Source organism: Diaphorina citri, unplaced genomic scaffold, assembly GCF_000475195.1.
Source record: "Diaphorina citri unplaced genomic scaffold, Diaci psyllid genome assembly version 1.1 scaffold1290, whole genome shotgun sequence".
Taxonomy (NCBI): Eukaryota; Metazoa; Arthropoda; class Insecta; order Hemiptera; family Psyllidae; genus Diaphorina; species Diaphorina citri.
In genome coordinates this window covers 50,674-71,200 of record NW_007378719.1, presented here as the reverse complement: position 1 = coordinate 71,200, position 20,527 = coordinate 50,674, and the positions used below count along the sequence as shown (strand labels likewise).

General features: G+C 40.1%; 1 protein-coding gene across 1 annotated transcript; it reads left to right on the top strand.

Moving 5' to 3' along the window:
- Positions 1-1,979: 1,979 nt before the first annotated feature.
- On the top strand, positions 1,980-4,121 carry LOC103515183 (retrovirus-related Pol polyprotein from transposon 412). The gene is made up of 2 exons (XM_017446536.1): positions 1,980-3,471; positions 4,093-4,121. The coding sequence occupies exons 1-2, from the start codon at positions 1,980-1,982 to the stop codon at positions 4,119-4,121; spliced, it is 1,521 nt and encodes a 506-aa protein (XP_017302025.1).
- Positions 4,122-20,527: the final 16,406 nt, after the last annotated feature.

Here is a 20,527-nt window from a genome sequence, read left to right as displayed (position 1 = left end):
AAATTAACAAATGTAAGGTACAGTAGAACCTCGATTATTTCAACTAATTGGGACCGGGGGTAGTTGAAATGATAACTTTCTATACGATCTTTTCCTATAATAAGAGAGGATATCTTTTGAAAACAATGGATTTTGGAGTTGAAATAATCGAGGTTCTACTGCACTTTTTCCACTCTAGAAATTTACCTGCGCTGCGTTGAAGCATTTTTAACGATTAAATTTCCTTCGTTTTGAACGAATTTTTCCTTCGTTGTATTTCTGAGAAGAAGGAAAAAAAAAAAAACTTTTTCGGACTCAGGGAGTTTAAAAAGGGATATTTCCACTCTTTTCCCAATTTTGAAAATTTGGAGCAGAATCGCATCAGTTCATTTTTCCTTTGTTAGAACTGTACGTCCCCCCCAAGATTTCTGAAATACCTATTATGTTAGGGCGGTCTCTTCCTGATCCCTTGTGTGCCGCGTCCATTTTAGTTTGGGACTATTGCACGACTCCGAAATACGTCGCTACTGTATTATTATTGTTACTATTATTATTATTTTTTTTCAAGCAACTCACCCTTTCACTTCGAGTGTACATAACATTAGTGGAACTCGGGAGTCCACTTCTTTAGCTTCCGACAGGATGGGAGCCATGTTCCAGATGACAACACGCCCCGAGTCCTCCCCTGGAAAAATATAGAAAAAATAGGAGGAATTATAATAATTAAAAAAAAAAAAGAGCTATTGATAATAATTTTATATGAAACTGCAATTCTCAACTATGTACTTACTTATTGTACATTTATTTTTCACTTAAGATTTAAGTTCTCATATCTTTAGGTGTGCTTTCTTGCAGAGCATTAGTTAAATAACAGATCCTTGTTATTTCAAGATCAACTTACCTTGACCTCCAGTTGCAAATCGTGAACTATCAGGATGAATATCAACTGAAAATATGGCACATGACTCTATTTTCTCTGTAACATTAGAATAAGGACAGAATGAAATCAGTCAATTAATAGAAAAGAAGCTAATAGTCTACACTGGTAATAAAAGTATGGCAGGATTGTACTACGAGTAAACAGTTAGACACACAGTGGTGGACACTTCAGGCACAAGAGTTAGGCCAGCCATTCACTATCAGGTAGATCTGACGGGTTGACTGAAAGACTTATTATTGCTGCAATACTCTATCAGGTAGACCTGATGGGCACATTGGTTCAGGCCTACCTGATAGGAAATGGGAAAAAGATTCCATTTTGTTCTCAACCAAGGCGTAACAGCAGAGCTGCTGAAAGCTCCTACAGTAACAACCACTGATAAGGTCAGGTACTAGTGACAGTCAGTGCAATATTAGTCCTAAACTAAAATGGACACGTCACACAAGGGATCAAGAAGAGACTGCCCCTTAGCCAAATTTTGGATTGCCTTAATTTTGGACTTGGATTGCCTGATGCCTTGGATTGCCTTAGCCAAATTTTGGATTGCCTTAATTCTGGACTTGGATTGCCTGATGCCTTGGATTGCCTTAGCCAAATTTTGGATTGCCTTAATTCTGGACTTGGATTGCCTTAGCCAAATTTTGGATTGCCTTAATTCTGGACTTGGATTGCCTTAGCCAAATCCCCTTTAGCCTTAATTCATGGGATTTTTTTTTTTTTTTTTTTTTTTTTTTCAAAAAATGAGTGAGCGTTGTGCAATATGCAGTTAACCATAAAATCGAAGTGAAATAATTATCGAACTAGGGATAGCGATGATTGAAATCGATTTTTTCAATCAAAGTTAAATATCGATTATTGAAATCGATTTTTTTTTTAAAGAAGAGGCGGCAATCGGTAAAAAATTTCCAACAAAAAAAAATAAAAAATAAAAAAATCAAATTTCAGTTTCAGTTCAGCAAACAGGACAAACTTCTTTTGGGAAAAAAAAGCCCAATTGACAGACAATGAATTACAGGACTTGCTGGACAACAAAACCGTACACAGCCTGTTCCTCTGTAAAATGCACATGGACAACATTGAACTGTATTGCGATACATCAACCGGTGTACCCCGTCCATATGTGCCATCCAATTTCCGTCGCGCCCTGTTTTCACAGCTTCATGAGCTCTCTCATCCAGGTGGACGCGCCTCTGTTCACCTTGTTTGTTCAAGATTCGTGTGGCCGAATATGAAAAAGGACATCAAGTTATGGGTTAGACAGTGCCATAAGTGTCAGATCTCAAAGGTACACAAGCACGAACGTTCACCTTTGGTTCACTTCCTAGTACCAGATGAACGCTTCGCACACGTTCACATAGATATTGTTGGACCGCTTCCATCCTCTAAGGGTTATACCTACCTGTTAACATGTATAGACCGCTTTACCAGATGGTTCGAGGCCATTCCCCTCACTGATCAATCTGCAGAAATAGTGGCACAAGCATTTTTCAATGGTTGGATTTCTCGATTCGGCACTCCAGTTTATCTCGTAACTGATCAAGGACGCAATTTTCTCTCCTTCCTATTCAAGGAGGTGTCTGCACTTCTTGGCATTGAATTAAAACATACAACAGCCTATCACCCTCAGGCAAATGGCCTGATAGAAAGGTGCCACCGTACCCTGAAGGCAGCTCTAATGTGCCGCATAGACTTCAGCACAGGTTCCTGGTTCAACGAACTTCATGTAGTTCTACTCGGCCTGCGAACCATGTTCAGAGAAGATATCCAGACTTCCTCGGCCAACTTGGTCTATGGGACAAGTCTAAGGCTTCCAGGCGAATTCTTTGACTCCAGTATTGTCAGCACACCTATAAGTGACTATGCCAAAAAGCTTCACTCTGTCTTTGAACGGCTCCGCCCAAAACAAACTGCTTGGCACACACAGCTCAAGTCATTTTGTCATCCTGATCTGGACAAATGCACCCATGTCTACTTGCGAAGAGACGGTGTTAAACTGGGTCTCCAACGCCCATACAGTGGACCTTACCAAGTTCTTTCCCGCAGCAAGAAAACAATCAAGTTGTTGATTGGTTCCCGGGAGGTCGTCGTCTCTCGTGATCGTGTGAAGCCGGCCTTCACTACTGAAACTGGTGAGAGTGATGAAATAACCCCACCACCACAACCAGACTCGGTTCCATTACCTTTGGAACCATTACTGCCACCTCCATCATCAGCTCCTTTGGTACCACTACCTCTAGTACCCTCAGCTCCGCCACTGGTACCTCCTCCAGTACCTACAAGCCCGGTACTCCAACAAGTTCCTGGTACTCCTGGTACCTCAGTCCCTTCTTCAAGTTCATCGGCAAGGCCGGTCACAGGTCCTCAGAATCCGCCACTGGTCCAGTCCGGTAGTCCTGTAGCTGTCCCACTCAAGTCACCCAAGAAGGTCACTTTTGGTCCGATCCGGGCTGCCAAGCCAAAGAGGCATGCTCTCCAGGACGCATCATACACGGTTGGTTCTCCCGTACCTACTAGTGCTTCTCAGCAATCCATAGTCAAATCGCCTAAACCAGGTAATAATATCCAGCCAAGCAAACCCACTGGTTCTGCATTCAAACCTTCAGTTGTGCCATTGTCTCCGGGTTCGAATCCCGCTACCAGCCACCGAGGTTCAAAGCCCGTAGTCAACCACCCGGGTTCGAATCCCATTACAAACCATCCAGGTTCGAATCCTGTTACCAACCACCTGGGTTCGAATCCCATTGTCAACCGTCCGGGTTCGAATCCCGTCGTCAGTTCAAAATTGTCTAAACCGACCAGTAATAATTTACCTATTAATAATGTACCCCAGCAGGGAAAAGCTCCCAATGTTGAGCCTAGATTAAGTTCTCGTAACCGTAGATCACCTTCTTACTTGAAGGATTATTCATGTAAATAGTTAATCTGATAAGATACAACTTGTAGTATTGTAAAATTTGTACATAACTTTTAGGTCTTTATTCTGTTGTTCAAAGCTACAGAAAACATACTTTCTTTTCCGCAACTTTCATTTTATTCAATTTTCAAAATTAGCATATTCTTTGTAAATTGCAACCTATACCTAGGTTTATATTTTATGTTTATATAATATTGTTACCCAACTAACGTAATTTTTCCTTACTAGCCGAGGGTTCGAACCCCTGATCTCCTCACAGAAATGCTAAGTGCCAAGCATTTTCCGTAAGAGGGGGAGTGTGTGGTGACCGTCGTGTGTCACCATCTTTTTGTCTTGTGTCCGCGGCTTATCGCACCGTGTGACACCATCTTATTACCACAGCCTATTGGTTGTTTGTTTACATTTGAAATGTTGCTAGCTTCACTCCGGTGATTTCCCCTTTTCTGATTTTTCCTTTGTTCAGAACTTCTGAGTAGCTTTTCCGGAATTCCGGCGTCCCTCGAGTTTTCCCTAGGCATTTACTATACTAGGCGCTTTTCCTGGGTTTTCCCAGCGTAATTTGTATTTTTCCACATCTAGTGCGTATAACAATAAACCAAGTTCGTTTGTATCTACTGATTTACTTGTGTTTTCCATTCAATCTCTTTCTCTTGGTGTCCGGGGTGTATCCAACAGAGTCACATACACACACTCCCGCCAAAGTTTTTTTGAAAACTATCGATAACTATCGATGGCGCCGACTATCGATAGTTCTCCTCCTCTATAAAAAATATTTCACTGTAGATTGATGTAATAGGTATCTGACAAGTAGTAATTAAAATAATAAAACTATAGTCTGGCTAAACCTAATTAAGCTTCTTTTTTTCCTGTTCCATTTCCACAATGGCTATTTAAGTATTATTATAGAAAAAAGTTCAATACTTTTTGCTTATAAACGTTACCACTTTATGTGTTATGTTACATGTGTATAGTACTTACCTTACCTAATGCCTACCTTCTTTTATTTGGGTTGTACTAGAGTTTATAACCAAATTTTATTTTCAGTAAAAGAAAGAAAGGGTAAATGGTTTTTGACACCCATCCATCCTTCCATGTTTTTTTATTATTATTATTATTTTTTTTTTTTTTAGGAACATCAGAGAACCCATCTTATCGAATCCTGAACCTCACTTGCCTCATTAGGACTGGGAAAAACCAGCAGCATGCAACTGCCCAAATGGTCACCCATTTGCATAGCAACCATGCACAACGTTGCTTAACTCCAGTAGTGCAACCAATATTCAATGTGTTACTGTTACTGCTACAATGGCAATAGATGGAGTATTTTTTTTTTTTTTTTTTTTTTTTAGGGGGGACTTTTTTTAATATTGAGGGAAAAAAATGGGGGTTTTTTTTTTTTTTTTTTTTTTTTAATGAGTGAGCATTTTGCAATATGCAGTGAACCATAAAATCGAAGTGAAATATCGAACTAGGGATAGCGATGATTGAAATCGATTTTTTCAATCAAAGTGGAATATCGATTATTGAAATCGATTTTTTTTTAAAAAAGAAGAGGCGGCAATCGGTAAAAAATTTCCAACAAAAAAAAATCAAATTTCCGCAAACCAAACAGGACTACAGGACAAACTTCTTTTGGGAAAAAAAGAAAAAAGGAATGTGTTAAACCGATTTGAGCTCTATTACAGTGGTTTGAATTCAAAGGATTACAATGAAGATATTCAAACCAGCTTGGGTCAGTCATGGACATCCCAAAGATGGTAAGTTCTCTTCGTTAACAACCATCTCAGACCTATTGATTAGACAAGCCTATGCCGTTACAGGACAGTAGCTATTTTACCACTTTCCTATCTTATGGGTACACAAAAACCCCACTCCGAGACGTAGGTGTAGGGACAAACAGCCCTAAAGGTTGAGATATGTTTACACAAATCTTCCCATCTCTTGTAGTTATGAAGCAGTTATTGCTATCTTAGATTTAATACAGGCCTGTGTCATAGCATGCCCATACCTTAGGCTGACTTTTATCAGATTGAGGAAGAAAATACTTCCTATTTGAGGGCTGGGTCAACCCTAGGATGCCAAAGAGTAACCACCTGCTCTGAAACTACTACCTGTTAAGGCAGTCTCTTCTTGATCCCTCGTGTGATGTGTCCATATTAGTTAAGGACTATTGCACTGACTGTCACTACTACCTGACCATATCAGTGGTTGTTACTGTAGGAGCTTTCAGCAGCTCTGCTGTTATGCCTTGGTTGAGAACAAAACTGGTAGGTACCTTTTCCCTGTTCAGTTCAGGACAAGCCAATTTAATATGGCTAGAGACTATCACCCCGGTGTATAGCAGATACAAAAAGATATCTTTTCTTTATTCTGCTATTGCCATTTGGTGAAAGCTAAAGCCACGAAAACAACAACAACAACAACACCACCAATAATAAGTCTCAGGCAACCTGTCAGTTCTACCTGTAATGAATGGCTGGCCTAACTCTTGTACCAGAACTGTCCAATCCACTGTATTTCATAAGAGACTTGTTGTGTGTTTACTGTTTACTCACAGTACTTAAGTCACAGGAAACTCTCATAGGTAATAAAGGTCATATTTATTACAAGTGTGCACTTTTAGTTTCTTTTCTATTAAATGACTGATTTAATTTTGTCCCTTATTCTAATGTTACAGAGAAAATAGAGTCATGTGCCATATTTTCAGTTGATATTCATCCTGATGGTTCACGATTTGCAACTGGAGGTCAAGGTAAGTTGATCTTGAAATAACAAGGATCTGTTATGCTCTGCAAGAAAGCACACCTAAAGATATGAGGAGAACTTAAATCTTAAGTGAAAAATAAATGTACAATAAGTATGTGAGAATTGCAGTTGTTTCCAGTTCCAGGGTTTTCTTTATTTGATAGGGAGAAGACTACTAAGTTTCATATAAAATTATTATCAATAGCTCTTTTTTTTATTATTATAATTCCTCCTATTTTTTTCTATATTTTTCTAGGGGAGGACTCAGGGCGTGTTGTCATCTGGAACATGGCTCCCATCCTGTCGGAAGCTAAAGAAGTGGACTCCCGAGTTCCACTAATGTTATGTACACTCGACAATCATCTGGCTTGTGTGAATGCCGTACGTTGGAGTAATAGCGGGAGATATCTAGCTTCAGGAGGAGACGATAAGCTCATTATGATATGGACCATATCTAAGAGTCAAGGTAATGAACTTGCTCTGTTGTATGTATAGCCCTCCATCTCTTTATACTCATTTTCATAGGTCTGGTTCTGCAGACTACTACATGCTACTCAAAGTTGCACGTCTATGTGTGCAGTGTGAGACCAGCCTCAATCTATCCCACACTCATATTGTCTCTTTCATTCACAGCAGGTTCCACAATATTTGGACTACTGTACCTTACATTTGTTAATTTCGTTGTCGTTTCCTCTCCCTCAGAATGAGTTGTACGAGAAGATGTACGGGACATGTGTTAAGCTAAACACATCACTAGGGCCAACAGGTGGTGGTGCGGGCAATCTACTTATAGAGAACTGTGAACTACTACCGGAAGCAGAACTCAAGACAGTGTCCAGTAGGAAAGATCAGGAGAGAGAGAAATCGGCTGTTGGCTAGCCACCGCCTCCGTAGATAACAACATAATCATTTGGAATGTGGAACGCTTCCCTGGTAAGTTATTAAGATAGCAACACACTACTGTCACATCACGTAACGTCACGTGACTTGATAGTTGTGTGGCTGTCCTGAACCAAATTACGCAAAATATTATGGGAAAACTTTGAACTAAGTACGTCTTTCTGCCCCGTGACGTGATGGTAGTGTATTTCTACCTTTAGTATTCGTAGAAATAATTCCTAATCAGAGTATGTTGCTAGCAAGCCTAGTTAGCTTGAAGGGTACCTGCCTTGTAAGTGCTAGGTCGCGGGTTCGAATCCCACTCGTGGAGCGAACGTTATCCTAAACTGGTCAGATTCGTTCTCTGAACAGCTGGTTTTATTTATCCTGCCCTCAATCTCTCTTTGATTTTGGTACGATCTTGGCTCATGGCAGTGCGCCAGGCCAAGTGCCAGTAAGCATGCCTCTGTATCTTTACACGAACCGATTTGACAGGTTTTCACTAGCTAGTGCTGAGATAGAAACTAATGATGCGGGAGGGATCAGTGAGATCTATGAAATTACTGGCTAGAACATGGCAAAATTTTTGGTAACTTCAAAATGCACAAAAAAATAAATTTAAACCAGTTATAAAGACAAAAAAAACTCATTCCGACTTCCGACTACAGTCATTTGTGAATCAAGTATTTTCTTACAACCTGCTGAATTTTGTTTCTACCTTTGAAATTTCGATCCCGCTTCCTGCTCCAGAACTTTATCGTCAATTCCTGCTGTGAATTTTGACCATTTGATTTGATTTGAACATCCAAATACCTCAAGTGTAAAGGTCCTTCCGTATTTGAAAAGGAACGAAAAGAACAAAAAGCGAAGAAAAAGAAAGTTTGTACGTGCAGAAGATAGATCCGATTCTGTTGTAGATTGCGTAGGTATTGGAAAATGCTATTTAAAATCGCCAAACTCATCCTTCCAACAATTGGAATGGGTTTCGGTGAACTTTTCCGGATTGCCACCAACAAGATAAAAATAGCCATGATGATCGCCAACATTCGGAACGGATAGGCACTCAAAGAAGAAGAAGCTCTCATCTCTTCTTTCAAAAATTGTGACATAATAACACAAAGACATTGCATTTATTTTGGTTTCCAGAACCTCCCAACGGTCGTGAGGAAGTCAAGCCAGTATCCATACCAGTGGTGGATATCGATAGGAGTAGAGAGTCAGTGCCGGACGAGGTGCTAGAGAATGGGGTACTCGTGAGAACCTCGTCGTCCTCTTGCAAATCCTATCCGTCCCCCACTCGGAAACAAATAGAGACGCGCACCTCGGATGGAAGGAGAAGAATCACGCCCATCTATATACCTCCTACCCCGGATCAAGTGCACTGTGTACAGGTACATTTGTGTGTGTGTGTGTGTGTGTGTGTGTGTGTGTGTGTGTGTGTGTGTGTGTGTGTGTGTGTGTGTGTGTGTGTGTGTGTGTGTGTGTGTGTGTGTGTGTGTGTGTGTGTGTGTGTGTGTGTGTGTGTGTGTGTGTGTGTGTGTGTGTGTGTGTGTGTGTGTGTGTGTGTGTGTGTGTGTGTGTGTGTGTGTGTGTGTGTGTGTGTGTGTGTGTGTGTGTGTGTGTGTGTGTGTGTGTGTGTGTGTGTGTGTGTGTGTGTGTGTGTGTGTGTGTGTGTGTGTGTGTGTGTGTGTGTGTGTGTGTGTGTGTGTGTGTGTGTGTGTGTGTGTGTGTGTGTGTGTGTGTGTGTGTGTGTGTGTGTGTGTGTGTGTGTGTGTGTGTGTGTGTGTGTGTGTGTGTGTGTGTGTGTGTGTGTGTGTGTGTGTGTGTGTGTGTGTGTGTGTGTGTGTGTGTGTGTGTGTGTGTGTGTGTGTGTGTGTGTGTGTGTGTGTGTGTGTGTGTGTGTGTGTGTGTGTGTGTGTGTGTGTGTGTGTGTGTGTGTGTGTGTGTGTGTGTGTGTGTGTGTGTGTGTGTGTGTGTGTGTGTGTGTGTGTGTGTGTGTGTGTGTGTGTGTGTGTGTGTGTGTGTGTGTGTGTGTGTGTGTGTGTGTGTGTGTGTGTGTGTGTGTGTGTGTGTGTGTGTGTGTGTGTGTGTGTGTGTGTGTGTGTGTGTGTGTGTGTGTGTGTGTGTGTGTGTGTGTGTGTGTGTGTGTGTGTGTGTGTGTGTGTGTGTGTGTGTGTGTGTGTGTGTGTGTGTGTGTGTGTGTGTGTGTGTGTGTGTGTGTGTGTGTGTGTGTGTGTGTGTGTGTGTGTGTGTGTGTGTGTGTGTGTGTGTGTGTGTGTGTGTGTGTGTGTGTGTGTGTGTGTGTGTGTGTGTGTGTGTGTGTGTGTGTGTGTGTGTGTGTGTGTGTGTGTGTGTGTGTGTGTGTTTTTTTACAAGTAATAATTTTGTTTTTAATGATTTTTAGACCTTAGCAGTCACAGTTCCCTCTACCAAAGCACCTAAAAGGGAAACATATTTATAATATGTACCTACTTATCTGTACCTACCTATTATAAATAGGATTCCTATCATCAAGTAAAGGAATGAATGTTTGCAATGTTGCAGAAGTGGTGACTGTATTGCGCGGTCACACTGGTCTAGTCAAGGGTGTCACGTGGGATCCAGTGGGTAAATATTTATCTTCCCAGGGTGATGATCGAACCCTACGCATCTGGCGAACCGCGGATTGGCAGTCCGAAGCAGTCATTGAGGTCATTTTTTAAAAAAAAAAAAAAAAAAAAAAAAATGTTCTTTTGGGAGGGTAAGTGGGAGAGCGCAGGTTCGAATCCTCACTCAGGCATGGGATTCATCATTCTACTTTATAGTATCTCTAGTTCTTAAGTTAGCTCTTAAGTTTGACTTGTGTTTAAAAATTGTATGTAAATAACTCATCATCATCATCATCATCATCATCATCATCATCATCATCATCATCATCATCATCATCATCATCATCATCATCATCATTGGTTAACAGCCATTAGGCTGGTTTGCTGCAGTACGCCATGTTTCCCTGTCTTTTGCCTTCCTCTTGAGATCGTAGTAGGTTGTGACGTTCATATCCTCCAACAGAGCTGCGCGAACGACCTATTGTTGGTAGTGTTGAAGAGCCTTGAAGATATAAAATAACAAAGGTCTTATCATCCCGAAATCGAAGAGAGAAAAAAGACAGAATAGGAGAAAGCCAGCCGTTCCGAGAACGAACCTCATCTGTTGGGGAAAAGTTCGCCCCAGACAAGCATCGAACCCACGATCTGACAATTCAGGCGCTACTTTCCAAGTTTACTAGGCTTGCGGGTGTGACTTTGTTTGTTTGATGTTTCATAATTATAATCAACTATATCCTTGTATTTCACAGTTTGATGTTTCATAATTATAATCAACTATATCCTTGTATTTCACAGTGATGGCCCAGCTCCGTTCGGTTCAGAAGCTGTCTTACAAATCGGAGACCGCAAAACCAGCCGGTTCAGTTCGAGCAGTAGTATTGTTATTGAGAGACATACGGACATTACAGTACCACCTAGTGTAACCGGTGTATAGCAGATACAAAAAGATATCTTTTCTTTATTCTGCTATTGCCATTTGGTGAAAGCTAAAGCCACGAAAACAACAACAACAACAACACCACCAATAATAAGTCTCAGGCAACCTGTCAGTTCTACCTGTAATGAATGGCTGGCCTAACTCTTGTACCAGAACTGTCCAATCCACTGTATTTCATAAGAGACTTGTTGTGTGTTTACTGTTTACTCACAGTACTTAAGTCACAGGAAACTCTCATAGGTAATAAAGGTCATATTTATTACAAGTGTGCACTTTTAGTTTCTTTTCTATTAAATGACTGATTTAATTTTGTCCCTTATTCTAATGTTACAGAGAAAATAGAGTCATGTGCCATATTTTCAGTTGATATTCATCCTGATGGTTCACGATTTGCAACTGGAGGTCAAGGTAAGTTGATCTTGAAATAACAAGGATCTGTTATGCTCTGCAAGAAAGCACACCTAAAGATATGAGGAGAACTTAAATCTTAAGTGAAAAATAAATGTACAATAAGTATGTGAGAATTGCAGTTGTTTCCAGTTCCAGGGTTTTCTTTATTTGATAGGGAGAAGACTACTAAGTTTCATATAAAATTATTATCAATAGCTCTTTTTTTTATTATTATAATTCCTCCTATTTTTTTCTATATTTTTCTAGGGGAGGACTCAGGGCGTGTTGTCATCTGGAACATGGCTCCCATCCTGTCGGAAGCTAAAGAAGTGGACTCCCGAGTTCCACTAATGTTATGTACACTCGACAATCATCTGGCTTGTGTGAATGCCGTACGTTGGAGTAATAGCGGGAGATATCTAGCTTCAGGAGGAGACGATAAGCTCATTATGATATGGACCATATCTAAGAGTCAAGGTAATGAACTTGCTCTGTTGTATGTATAGCCCTCCATCTCTATATACTCATTTTCATAGGTTTGGTTTTACAAACTAATAACACGCTACTCAAAGTCACACGTCTATTTGTGCAGTGTGAGACCAGCCTCAATCTATCCCACACTCATATTGTCTCTTTCATTCACAGCAGGTTCCACAATATTTGGGGGCAAGGGTAAGGTGAACATTGAGCATTGGAAGTGTAGTCATACATTACATGGACATACAGGAGATGTGCTTGATATAGCTTGGTCCCCACAGGATGCTTGGCTAGCCACCGCCTCCGTAGATAACAACATAATCATTTGGAATGTGGAACGCTTCCCTGGTAAGTTATTAAGATAGCAACACACTAGGTACTGTCACATCACGTAACGTCACGTGACTTGATAGTTGTGTGGCTGTCCTGAACGGAATTACGCAAAATACTATGGGAAAACTTTCTGCCCCTCCATGACGTGATGGTAGTGTATTTCTACCTTTAGTATTACAGTTTTTTTTTTTTTTTTTTTTTTTTTTTTTTTTTACATCAATTATATCATAGGTACATATTATGTAGGTTACATAGCAGGAGGAAGCAGTTAATGGGACATAACTAGCCAGTCGTAGGTATTTAACAACTGCTAGTCAGCTCCCATGGTGTAGTGGTCACTGCGCTCGCCTTGCACGCAGGAGACCTGAGGTCGAATCCTGGCAGGGTCAAAAAATTGTATCATGCAAATAATTGATTCCGTGACTGGCTGTAGCGGGGTCCACTCAGCCTCGTGAGGGAAATGAGTACCTAACTATGAAATATAAATGCGCATAGCGACCGTTGCCAGCATGGTAGGTAAATAAACATTGTGTGTTAGGATTATTGAGATATTTGGAAAATCCTGTAATGCTGCAGGGAGCACCAAAAATTGTGACATAATCTTCTTCCTTCTAACCTTTTCCTACTTATATAGGGTCGGCGTTTCTTGTCAGTCCTTTCCAGGCAGCCCTATTGTGTACCTCATGTCCTGTTAAATGTTTCTCACCCAGTTCTTGATTCACACAATCTTTCCACCTTTACTTCGGTCTCCCTCGCCCTTTTCTCCCCCTCACTTCCATTCTCTCCACTCTTTTCCCTTATGTAGCTCTCATCTTATTGGTTATCAGGCTAATTCTCCTACGCGCGTCCCAAAATTTTCTCACAATATCTCGACTAGCTTCCACGGTAAGACAAAAAAATGATGATGAAATTTTAACGCCTCAGCTGGGATTGAACCGACGCCCTCCTGTTAACAAGGCGATCATCTTGACCACTACACCAACCATGCAGGTTTCTGTCATTGTTCAGTTTATTCCACCAAAACTGTTAACATAATGGGAAACCTTGTTCTAAACTGACAGTGTAAATTAAGAACTAGGTACTTAATAAGTAGTACTTGTACTTATTTTGTTAATTATCTATTGCAGGTTACCTAATGGTGATAACAAGCATAGGTGAATGTTATGTATGGAATGTTAACACACACACTGCCATCTTGTCCAAAGTATCTCTTGCTCCTCTCTTCAGTCAATGTTCTATGGATAAGAAACACACGGGTAAGTCGAACTAAATAGAATTCGTTCTTGGAACGACTGGGGTTCTCCTATCCTATCCTCTTTGATTTCGGGACGATAAGACCTCGGTTGTTACATCTATCGTTCAGTTTTAGTTATTCAAAATCAAATCCTGAATTTATTTATGTTTAATCAGAGTGTTTTGACAACTTTTGTAAATATCACAGCATTACCAAGTTCCTCCTTTTGCAATCAATTTCCATATTTCAATAATCTTTTTACACTGGTAATGCCGCCACTGGTCGCTACTCGATTAAAGTAGCTACTCAATTGTTCTCACGAGGCTGAGTACACCCCGAGCTTCAAGCACTGAGCCGAAAAAACTTCGACCCCGCCGGGAATCGAACCCGGTCCTTCGGTGTGCAAGCCTAGTGTGATATCTACTCAGTCACTGAGATCGTTCAGTTATTTTTATTTTATTTTTCTTCTTCTTTTTTCTTCTCTTTTTTTAAGATGAGTGTTTCACCGCCGTTTGCCTTTTCATTTTGATTTCAGACACAACCTCTATTCGTATCAAGTACGGCACGCTATCAGATGAGGGTATTCCGATGATAGCTCTGACCACAGGCAAGGCATTTGTATACAGCCAGGCATTTCAATGCTGGAGTCTGGTGGTAGATAACAACAGTGGTGTGGTGAAGAATATGTCACAGCAAATCAAACTGTCCAATAGTAGCAGAGTGAATTTGCCTTTGAGCACACTGCATGCTAGTTGTCAGAACAAGTAAGTTTATTCTTAAAGGTAAATTATCTAATGGTGGATTTCATCAATGACTAAATGGGAGATTTTTCTAATGGGAAAATTTTTAATGATCCAAATAGGAGTTTTAATAATCAAAAAAAGGAGGAGTTTTTAAAAACTCCTTTTCAGCTTATTAAAAACTCCTTTTTGGAAAATTAATAACTATTAGGGAAATCTCTCATTAAGTCATTGGTGAAATCCACAATAGCTCTTGATAATATTGTGAAGCTCCATACCAACAGTGTAGGAAATGGTAACTTTATCTGCTTTACTAAAAACTGTATGACTTGCGGACTTAAAATAGGGAGTAGACCGCCTTAAATCTGGCTGGGGGACTTTAAACAGGGAGGATACCAGCCTGAAATTTTCCTTGGTTGGTTGGTTGGTTGGTTGGTTGGTTGGTTGGTTGAATGCGAAAGGCATCCATTCACTCGTGAAATTTTTGTAGCCAAAACCAAATGTCAGCCCAGAAGCAGTCATTGAGGAACCGTTCAAACAGGTACGTGTGAAAGTCATCATTACTGGGTGTGTACTCTGGAGGTCCCGGGTTCGATCCCCGGCCGAGTAAAAAAAAGGCTCTTGTTCTTGGACTTTGACTTGTATTTTAGCCTCGCCTCGTGAAGAGTTGAGAATTAAGTACTTTGAAAGAGTAGCGACCTGTGGTGGCATTTTATGTGACAATTTTTTACTTCTTTAGAAATTTTAAGGAGTTGTATTGGAGGCACTTAATAATTCTCTGAGAAGTCTGAGATTTACGAAAGTTAAGAATTAGTTTCCTTCCTATTGCATATAGGGTAAGGAAAGTGAAAAACTTTCGAGCTTCATCACAAATAAATCAATATTTAGATTTCTGGTTAATTTTAATGTGCCAGCCTATTTAGCGTGTGCTTTGTAAGCGCTAGGTCGCGGTTCGATTCCCGCCCGGGGCAGATCTTATCCTAAACGGATAAGGTTCGTTCTCGGAACGGCTGGCTTTCTCCTATCCTATCTTTCTTCGCTTTCGGAATGATTAGACCTTAGCAGTTGCAGTTCCCTCTATCAAACCTATTGAAAAAAATGCTAATAAATAATAATAATTTAATAATCTAATGTTGCTCCTTGTCGGTTGTCGTTCTCCAGTGTGCAGGTTCTACAATCATGCTGCGCTGTGCCTGGTCTCCGGACGGTCAATACATTGTATCCGCACATTCTCTCAACAACGGAGGCCCTACTGCTCAAGTCATTGAGAGAGATGGTTGGTCTTGTGATAAGGATTATGTAGGACATAGGAAGGCCGTGACAGCAGTACGCTTCATACCTAACCTGGTGAAGAGGAAGTGTGGCCTGGGAAACCATCAGAAGGTAATTTATATACAGGATGTTTCATTTGGTGACGAAATTGAAGGGTGTATTGATGCACTGGGGAATAAATTAGTGATTGGCTGGCACAAGTTCGGGTGGAAGAACTCTATTATTGGGTTAGAGTTCCGAAACCCAGTCATGGGCTTCTCTAGTTTTTTCTCAGTGTGGGACAGATTTAGGGGTAGATTTTTTTCTGTTACTAATTAATTTTTAAATGAGTATGATCTGACCACTCTATGGAGTGAACACATGTCCGAACATGCTTCCTGTTGCCATTTACTTACTTGTAATTTTAATTCCTGCTCTTCGAATATTATTATTTTTATCACTTTTTGTAAGAATTTTCAATCAAATTTGCTGAAATTCTGCACTCTACAGATTGGTAAATTGACTCTTATAACAGATTTGAATAGACCATCACAAGAGCATGAAGATTTGAACTCAACAATTTATCTGATTTTATTCACTTCATTACAGACTCGGCACCTCAGTGTGTTAGCTATAGGGTCACGTGACCACGGTGTTAGTGTATGGTTAGGTGGCTACCCGAGACCTCTAGTCGTCATAGAGGACCTGTTTTCTTCCACGGTGCTAGATTTGGCGTGGTCCCCCAATGGCCTTGCGTTAAACCGATTTGAGCTCTATTACAGTGGTTTGAATTCAAAGGATTACAATGAAGATATTCAAACCAGCTTGGGTCAGTCATGGACACCCTAAAGATGGTAAGTCCTCTTCACTTACAGCCATCTCGGACCTATAGATTAGGCAAGCCTATGCTGTTACAGGACAGTAGCTATTTTACCACTTCCTTATCTCATGGGTACACAAAAATCCCATTCCGAGACGTAGGTGTAGGAACAAACAGCCCTAAAGGTTGAGATATGTTTACACAAATCTTCCCATCTCTTGTAGTTATGAAGCAGTTATTGCTATCTTAGATTTAATACAGGCCTGTGTCATAGCATGCCCATACCTTAGGCTGACTTTTATCAGATTGAGGAAGAAAATACTTCCTATTTGAGGGCTGGGTCAACCCTAGGATGCCAAAGAGTAACCACCTGCTCTGAAACTACTACCTGTTAAGGCAGTCTCTTCTTGATCCCTCGTGTGATGTGTCCATATTAGTTAAGGACTATTGCACTGACTGTCACTACTACCTGACCATATCAGTGGTTGTTACTGTAGGAGCTTTCAGCAGCTCTGCTGTTATGCCTTGGTTGAGAACAAAACTGGTAGGTACCTTTTCCCTGTTCAGTTCAGGACAAGCCAATTTAATATGGCTAGAGACTATCACCCCGGTGTATAGCAGATACAAAAAGATATCTTTTCTTTATTCTGCTATTGCCATTTGGTGAAAGCTAAAGCCACGAAAACAACAACAACAACAACACCACCAATAATAAGTCTCAGGCAACCTGTCAGTTCTACCTGTAATGAATGGCTGGCCTAACTCTTGTACCAGAACTGTCCAATCCACTGTATTTCATAAGAGACTTGTTGTGTGTTTACTGTTTACTCACAGTACTTAAGTCACAGGAAACTCTCATAGGTAATAAAGGTCATATTTATTACAAGTGTGCACTTTTAGTTTCTTTTCTATTAAATGACTGATTTAATTTTGTCCCTTATTCTAATGTTACAGAGAAAATAGAGTCATGTGCCATATTTTCAGTTGATATTCATCCTGATGGTTCACGATTTGCAACTGGAGGTCAAGGTAAGTTGATCTTGAAATAACAAGGATCTGTTATGCTCTGCAAGAAAGCACACCTAAAGATATGAGGAGAACTTAAATCTTAAGTGAAAAATAAATGTACAATAAGTATGTGAGAATTGCAGTTGTTTCCAGTTCCAGGGTTTTCTTTATTTGATAGGGAGAAGACTACTAAGTTTCATATAAAATTATTATCAATAGCTCTTTTTTTTATTATTATAATTCCTCCTATTTTTTTCTATATTTTTCTAGGGGAGGACTCAGGGCGTGTTGTCATCTGGAACATGGCTCCCATCCTGTCGGAAGCTAAAGAAGTGGACTCCCGAGTTCCACTAATGTTATGTACACTCGACAATCATCTGGCTTGTGTGAATGCCGTACGTTGGAGTAATAGCGGGAGATATCTAGCTTCAGGAGGAGACGATAAGCTCATTATGATATGGACCATATCTAAGAGTCAAGGTAATGAACTTGCTCTGTTGTATGTATAGCCCTCCATCTCTATATACTCATTTTCATAGGTTTGGTTTTACAAACTAATAACACGCTACTCAAAGTCACACGTCTATTTGTGCAGTGTGAGACCAGCCTCAATCTATCCCACACTCATACTCATTGAGAGAGATGGTTGGTCTTGTGATAAGGATTATGTAGGACATAGGAAGGCCGTGACAGCAGTACGCTTCATACCTAACCTGGTCAAGAGGAAATGCGGCCTTGGAAACCATCAGAAGGTAATTTATATACAGGATGTTTCATACGTTTGGTGACGAAATTGAAGGGTGTATTGATGCACTGGGGAATAAATTGGTGATTGGCTGCCATAAGTTCGGGTGGAAGAACTCTATTATTGGGTTAGAGTTCCGGAACCCAGTCATGGGCTTCCCTAGTTTTTTTCTCAGTGTGGGACAGATTTAGGGGTAGATTTTTTTTCTGTTACTAATTAATTTTTAAATGAGTATGATCTGACCACTCTATGGAGTCTATGCTATGAATACATGTCCGAACATGCTTCCTGTTGCCATTTACTTGTAATTTTAATTCCTGCTCTTCGAATATTATTATTTTTATTACTTTTTGTAAGAATTTTCAATCAAATTTGCTGAAATTCTGCACTCTACAGATTGGTAAAGTGACTCTTATAACAGATTTGAATAGACCATCACAAGAGCATGAAGATTTGAACTCAACAATTTATCTGTTTTTTTTATTCACTTCATTACAGACTCGTCACCTCAGTGTGCTAGCTATAGGGTCACGTGACCACGGTGTGAGTGTATGGTTAGGTGGCTACCCGAGACCGCTAGTCGTCATAGAGGACCTGTTTTCTTCCACGGTGCTAGATTTGGCGTGGTCCCCCAATGGCCTTGCACTACTCGCTTGTTCGTACGATGGAACTTTGGCTTGCTTCCTATTCACACAGTCTGAGATTGGACTGCCCATCAGTGGGAGTGAAAGGGTGAGTTGCTTGAAAAAAAAATAATAATAGTAGCGACGTATTTCGGAGTAGTGCAATAGTCCCAAACTAAAATGGACGCGGCACACAAGGGATCAGGAAGAGACCGCCTTATGGAAGAGACTTCCCTGGTAAGTTATTAAGATAGCAACACACTACTGTCACATCACGTAACGTCACGTGACTTGATAGTTGTGTGGCTGTCCTGAACGAAATTACGCAAAATATTATGGGAAAACTTTGAACTAAGTACGTCTTTCTGCCCCGTGACGTGATGGTACTGTATTTCTACCTTTAGTATTCGTAGAAATAATTCCTAATCAGAGTATGTTGCTAGCCATGGACATTGGAACTCAAATGAAAGAAAACCCCGGGAAATCTTCATTGAAAATACTTGGATTAAGTTCACTTGGATATTGTACATGGGCCAATCCTGATGCAGATAATTATTTCACTCAAGTGTTAGAGAACCACTTACGTCTTGTCATGGTACCCAACTCAATCCGCAATGCAAGTTCCGAAAAGTACATTCACACATTAGAAACCTATCACAATTTAAATCTCCTTCGTCATCAGACTTTTGGGATTTTTAGCATTGTATTCAAAGAAGATTTTAGTGATCACTTGGAAGTGTATAAAAAACAATGTGATTACTTGCATCCTAGTTATTTGGCTTATTTAAAAGAAAGAATAGTAGATGTAGGGTTTTTGAATCATTGGTATTTTATGGCCAAAGCCATGGAAAATTATGATGTAAATCCTGAAGAATGGAAGTCTACAGAATCTGAACTAGGTTCTTGAGAAGAAATTGATTTTGAAGAAGCTGTTCAGTTTCTTTCATATTTCACTGTAGATTGATGTAATATCTGGAAGAATGGAAATCTACAGAATCTGAACTAGGTTCTTGAGAAGAAATTGATTTTGAAGAAGCTGTTCAGTTTCTTTCATATTTCACTGCAGATTGATGTAATATCTGACAAGTAGTAATTAAAATATATTCTGGCTAAACCTGGTTAAGCTTCTTTTTTTTCTGTTCCATTTCCACAATTGGCTATTTAAGTTTTATTATTGAAAGTTCAATACTTTTTGCTAATAAAAAAATGTTACCACTTTATGTGTTACATGTGTATAGTACTTAACTAATGCCTACCTTCTTTTATTTGGGTTGTAGGTACTAAAGTCTATACCAAAATTTAATTTTCAGTAAAAGAAAGAAGGGATAAATCCGATAAATGTTATTGGACACCCATCCTTCCATGATTTTTTTTTTTTTTTAACAGAGAACCCATCTTATCAAATCCTGAACCTCACTTGCCTCATTAGGACTGGGAAAAACCAGCAGCATGCAACAGCCCAAATGGTCACCCATTTGTATAGCAACCATTCACAACGTTGCTTAACTCCAGTAGTGCAACCACTATTCAATTCAATGTGTTACAGCAGGCATGTCAAACTCAAAATGTATAGAGGGCCATTTTTGATATTTGTTGAACATTGGCGGGCCGCAGGTATTCACCCCCCCCTCCCCAGTAAAAAAATTGTTGTAAAAAAAAAATCATGGGATTCATTTGATTTTTAAAAAGAATACTGTGTGAGGGAGTCTCCAAATCTTGTACGTCTGAATTAGACCCAGCGTGCTAGTGATTTTAATCCAAATTTTTAGTATAAGTAGATACCCCCATACTCATTTTTTTTTTTTTTTTTTTTTTTTTTTCACTCAGTTTGGCAAAGTTCAGCAATAGGTCTATCGGGGAATACGTCCTGCGTAGCTCAGAAGGTGCAGTTTTCATCTGAGCGCACGGCATCGGTAGTCCCAGG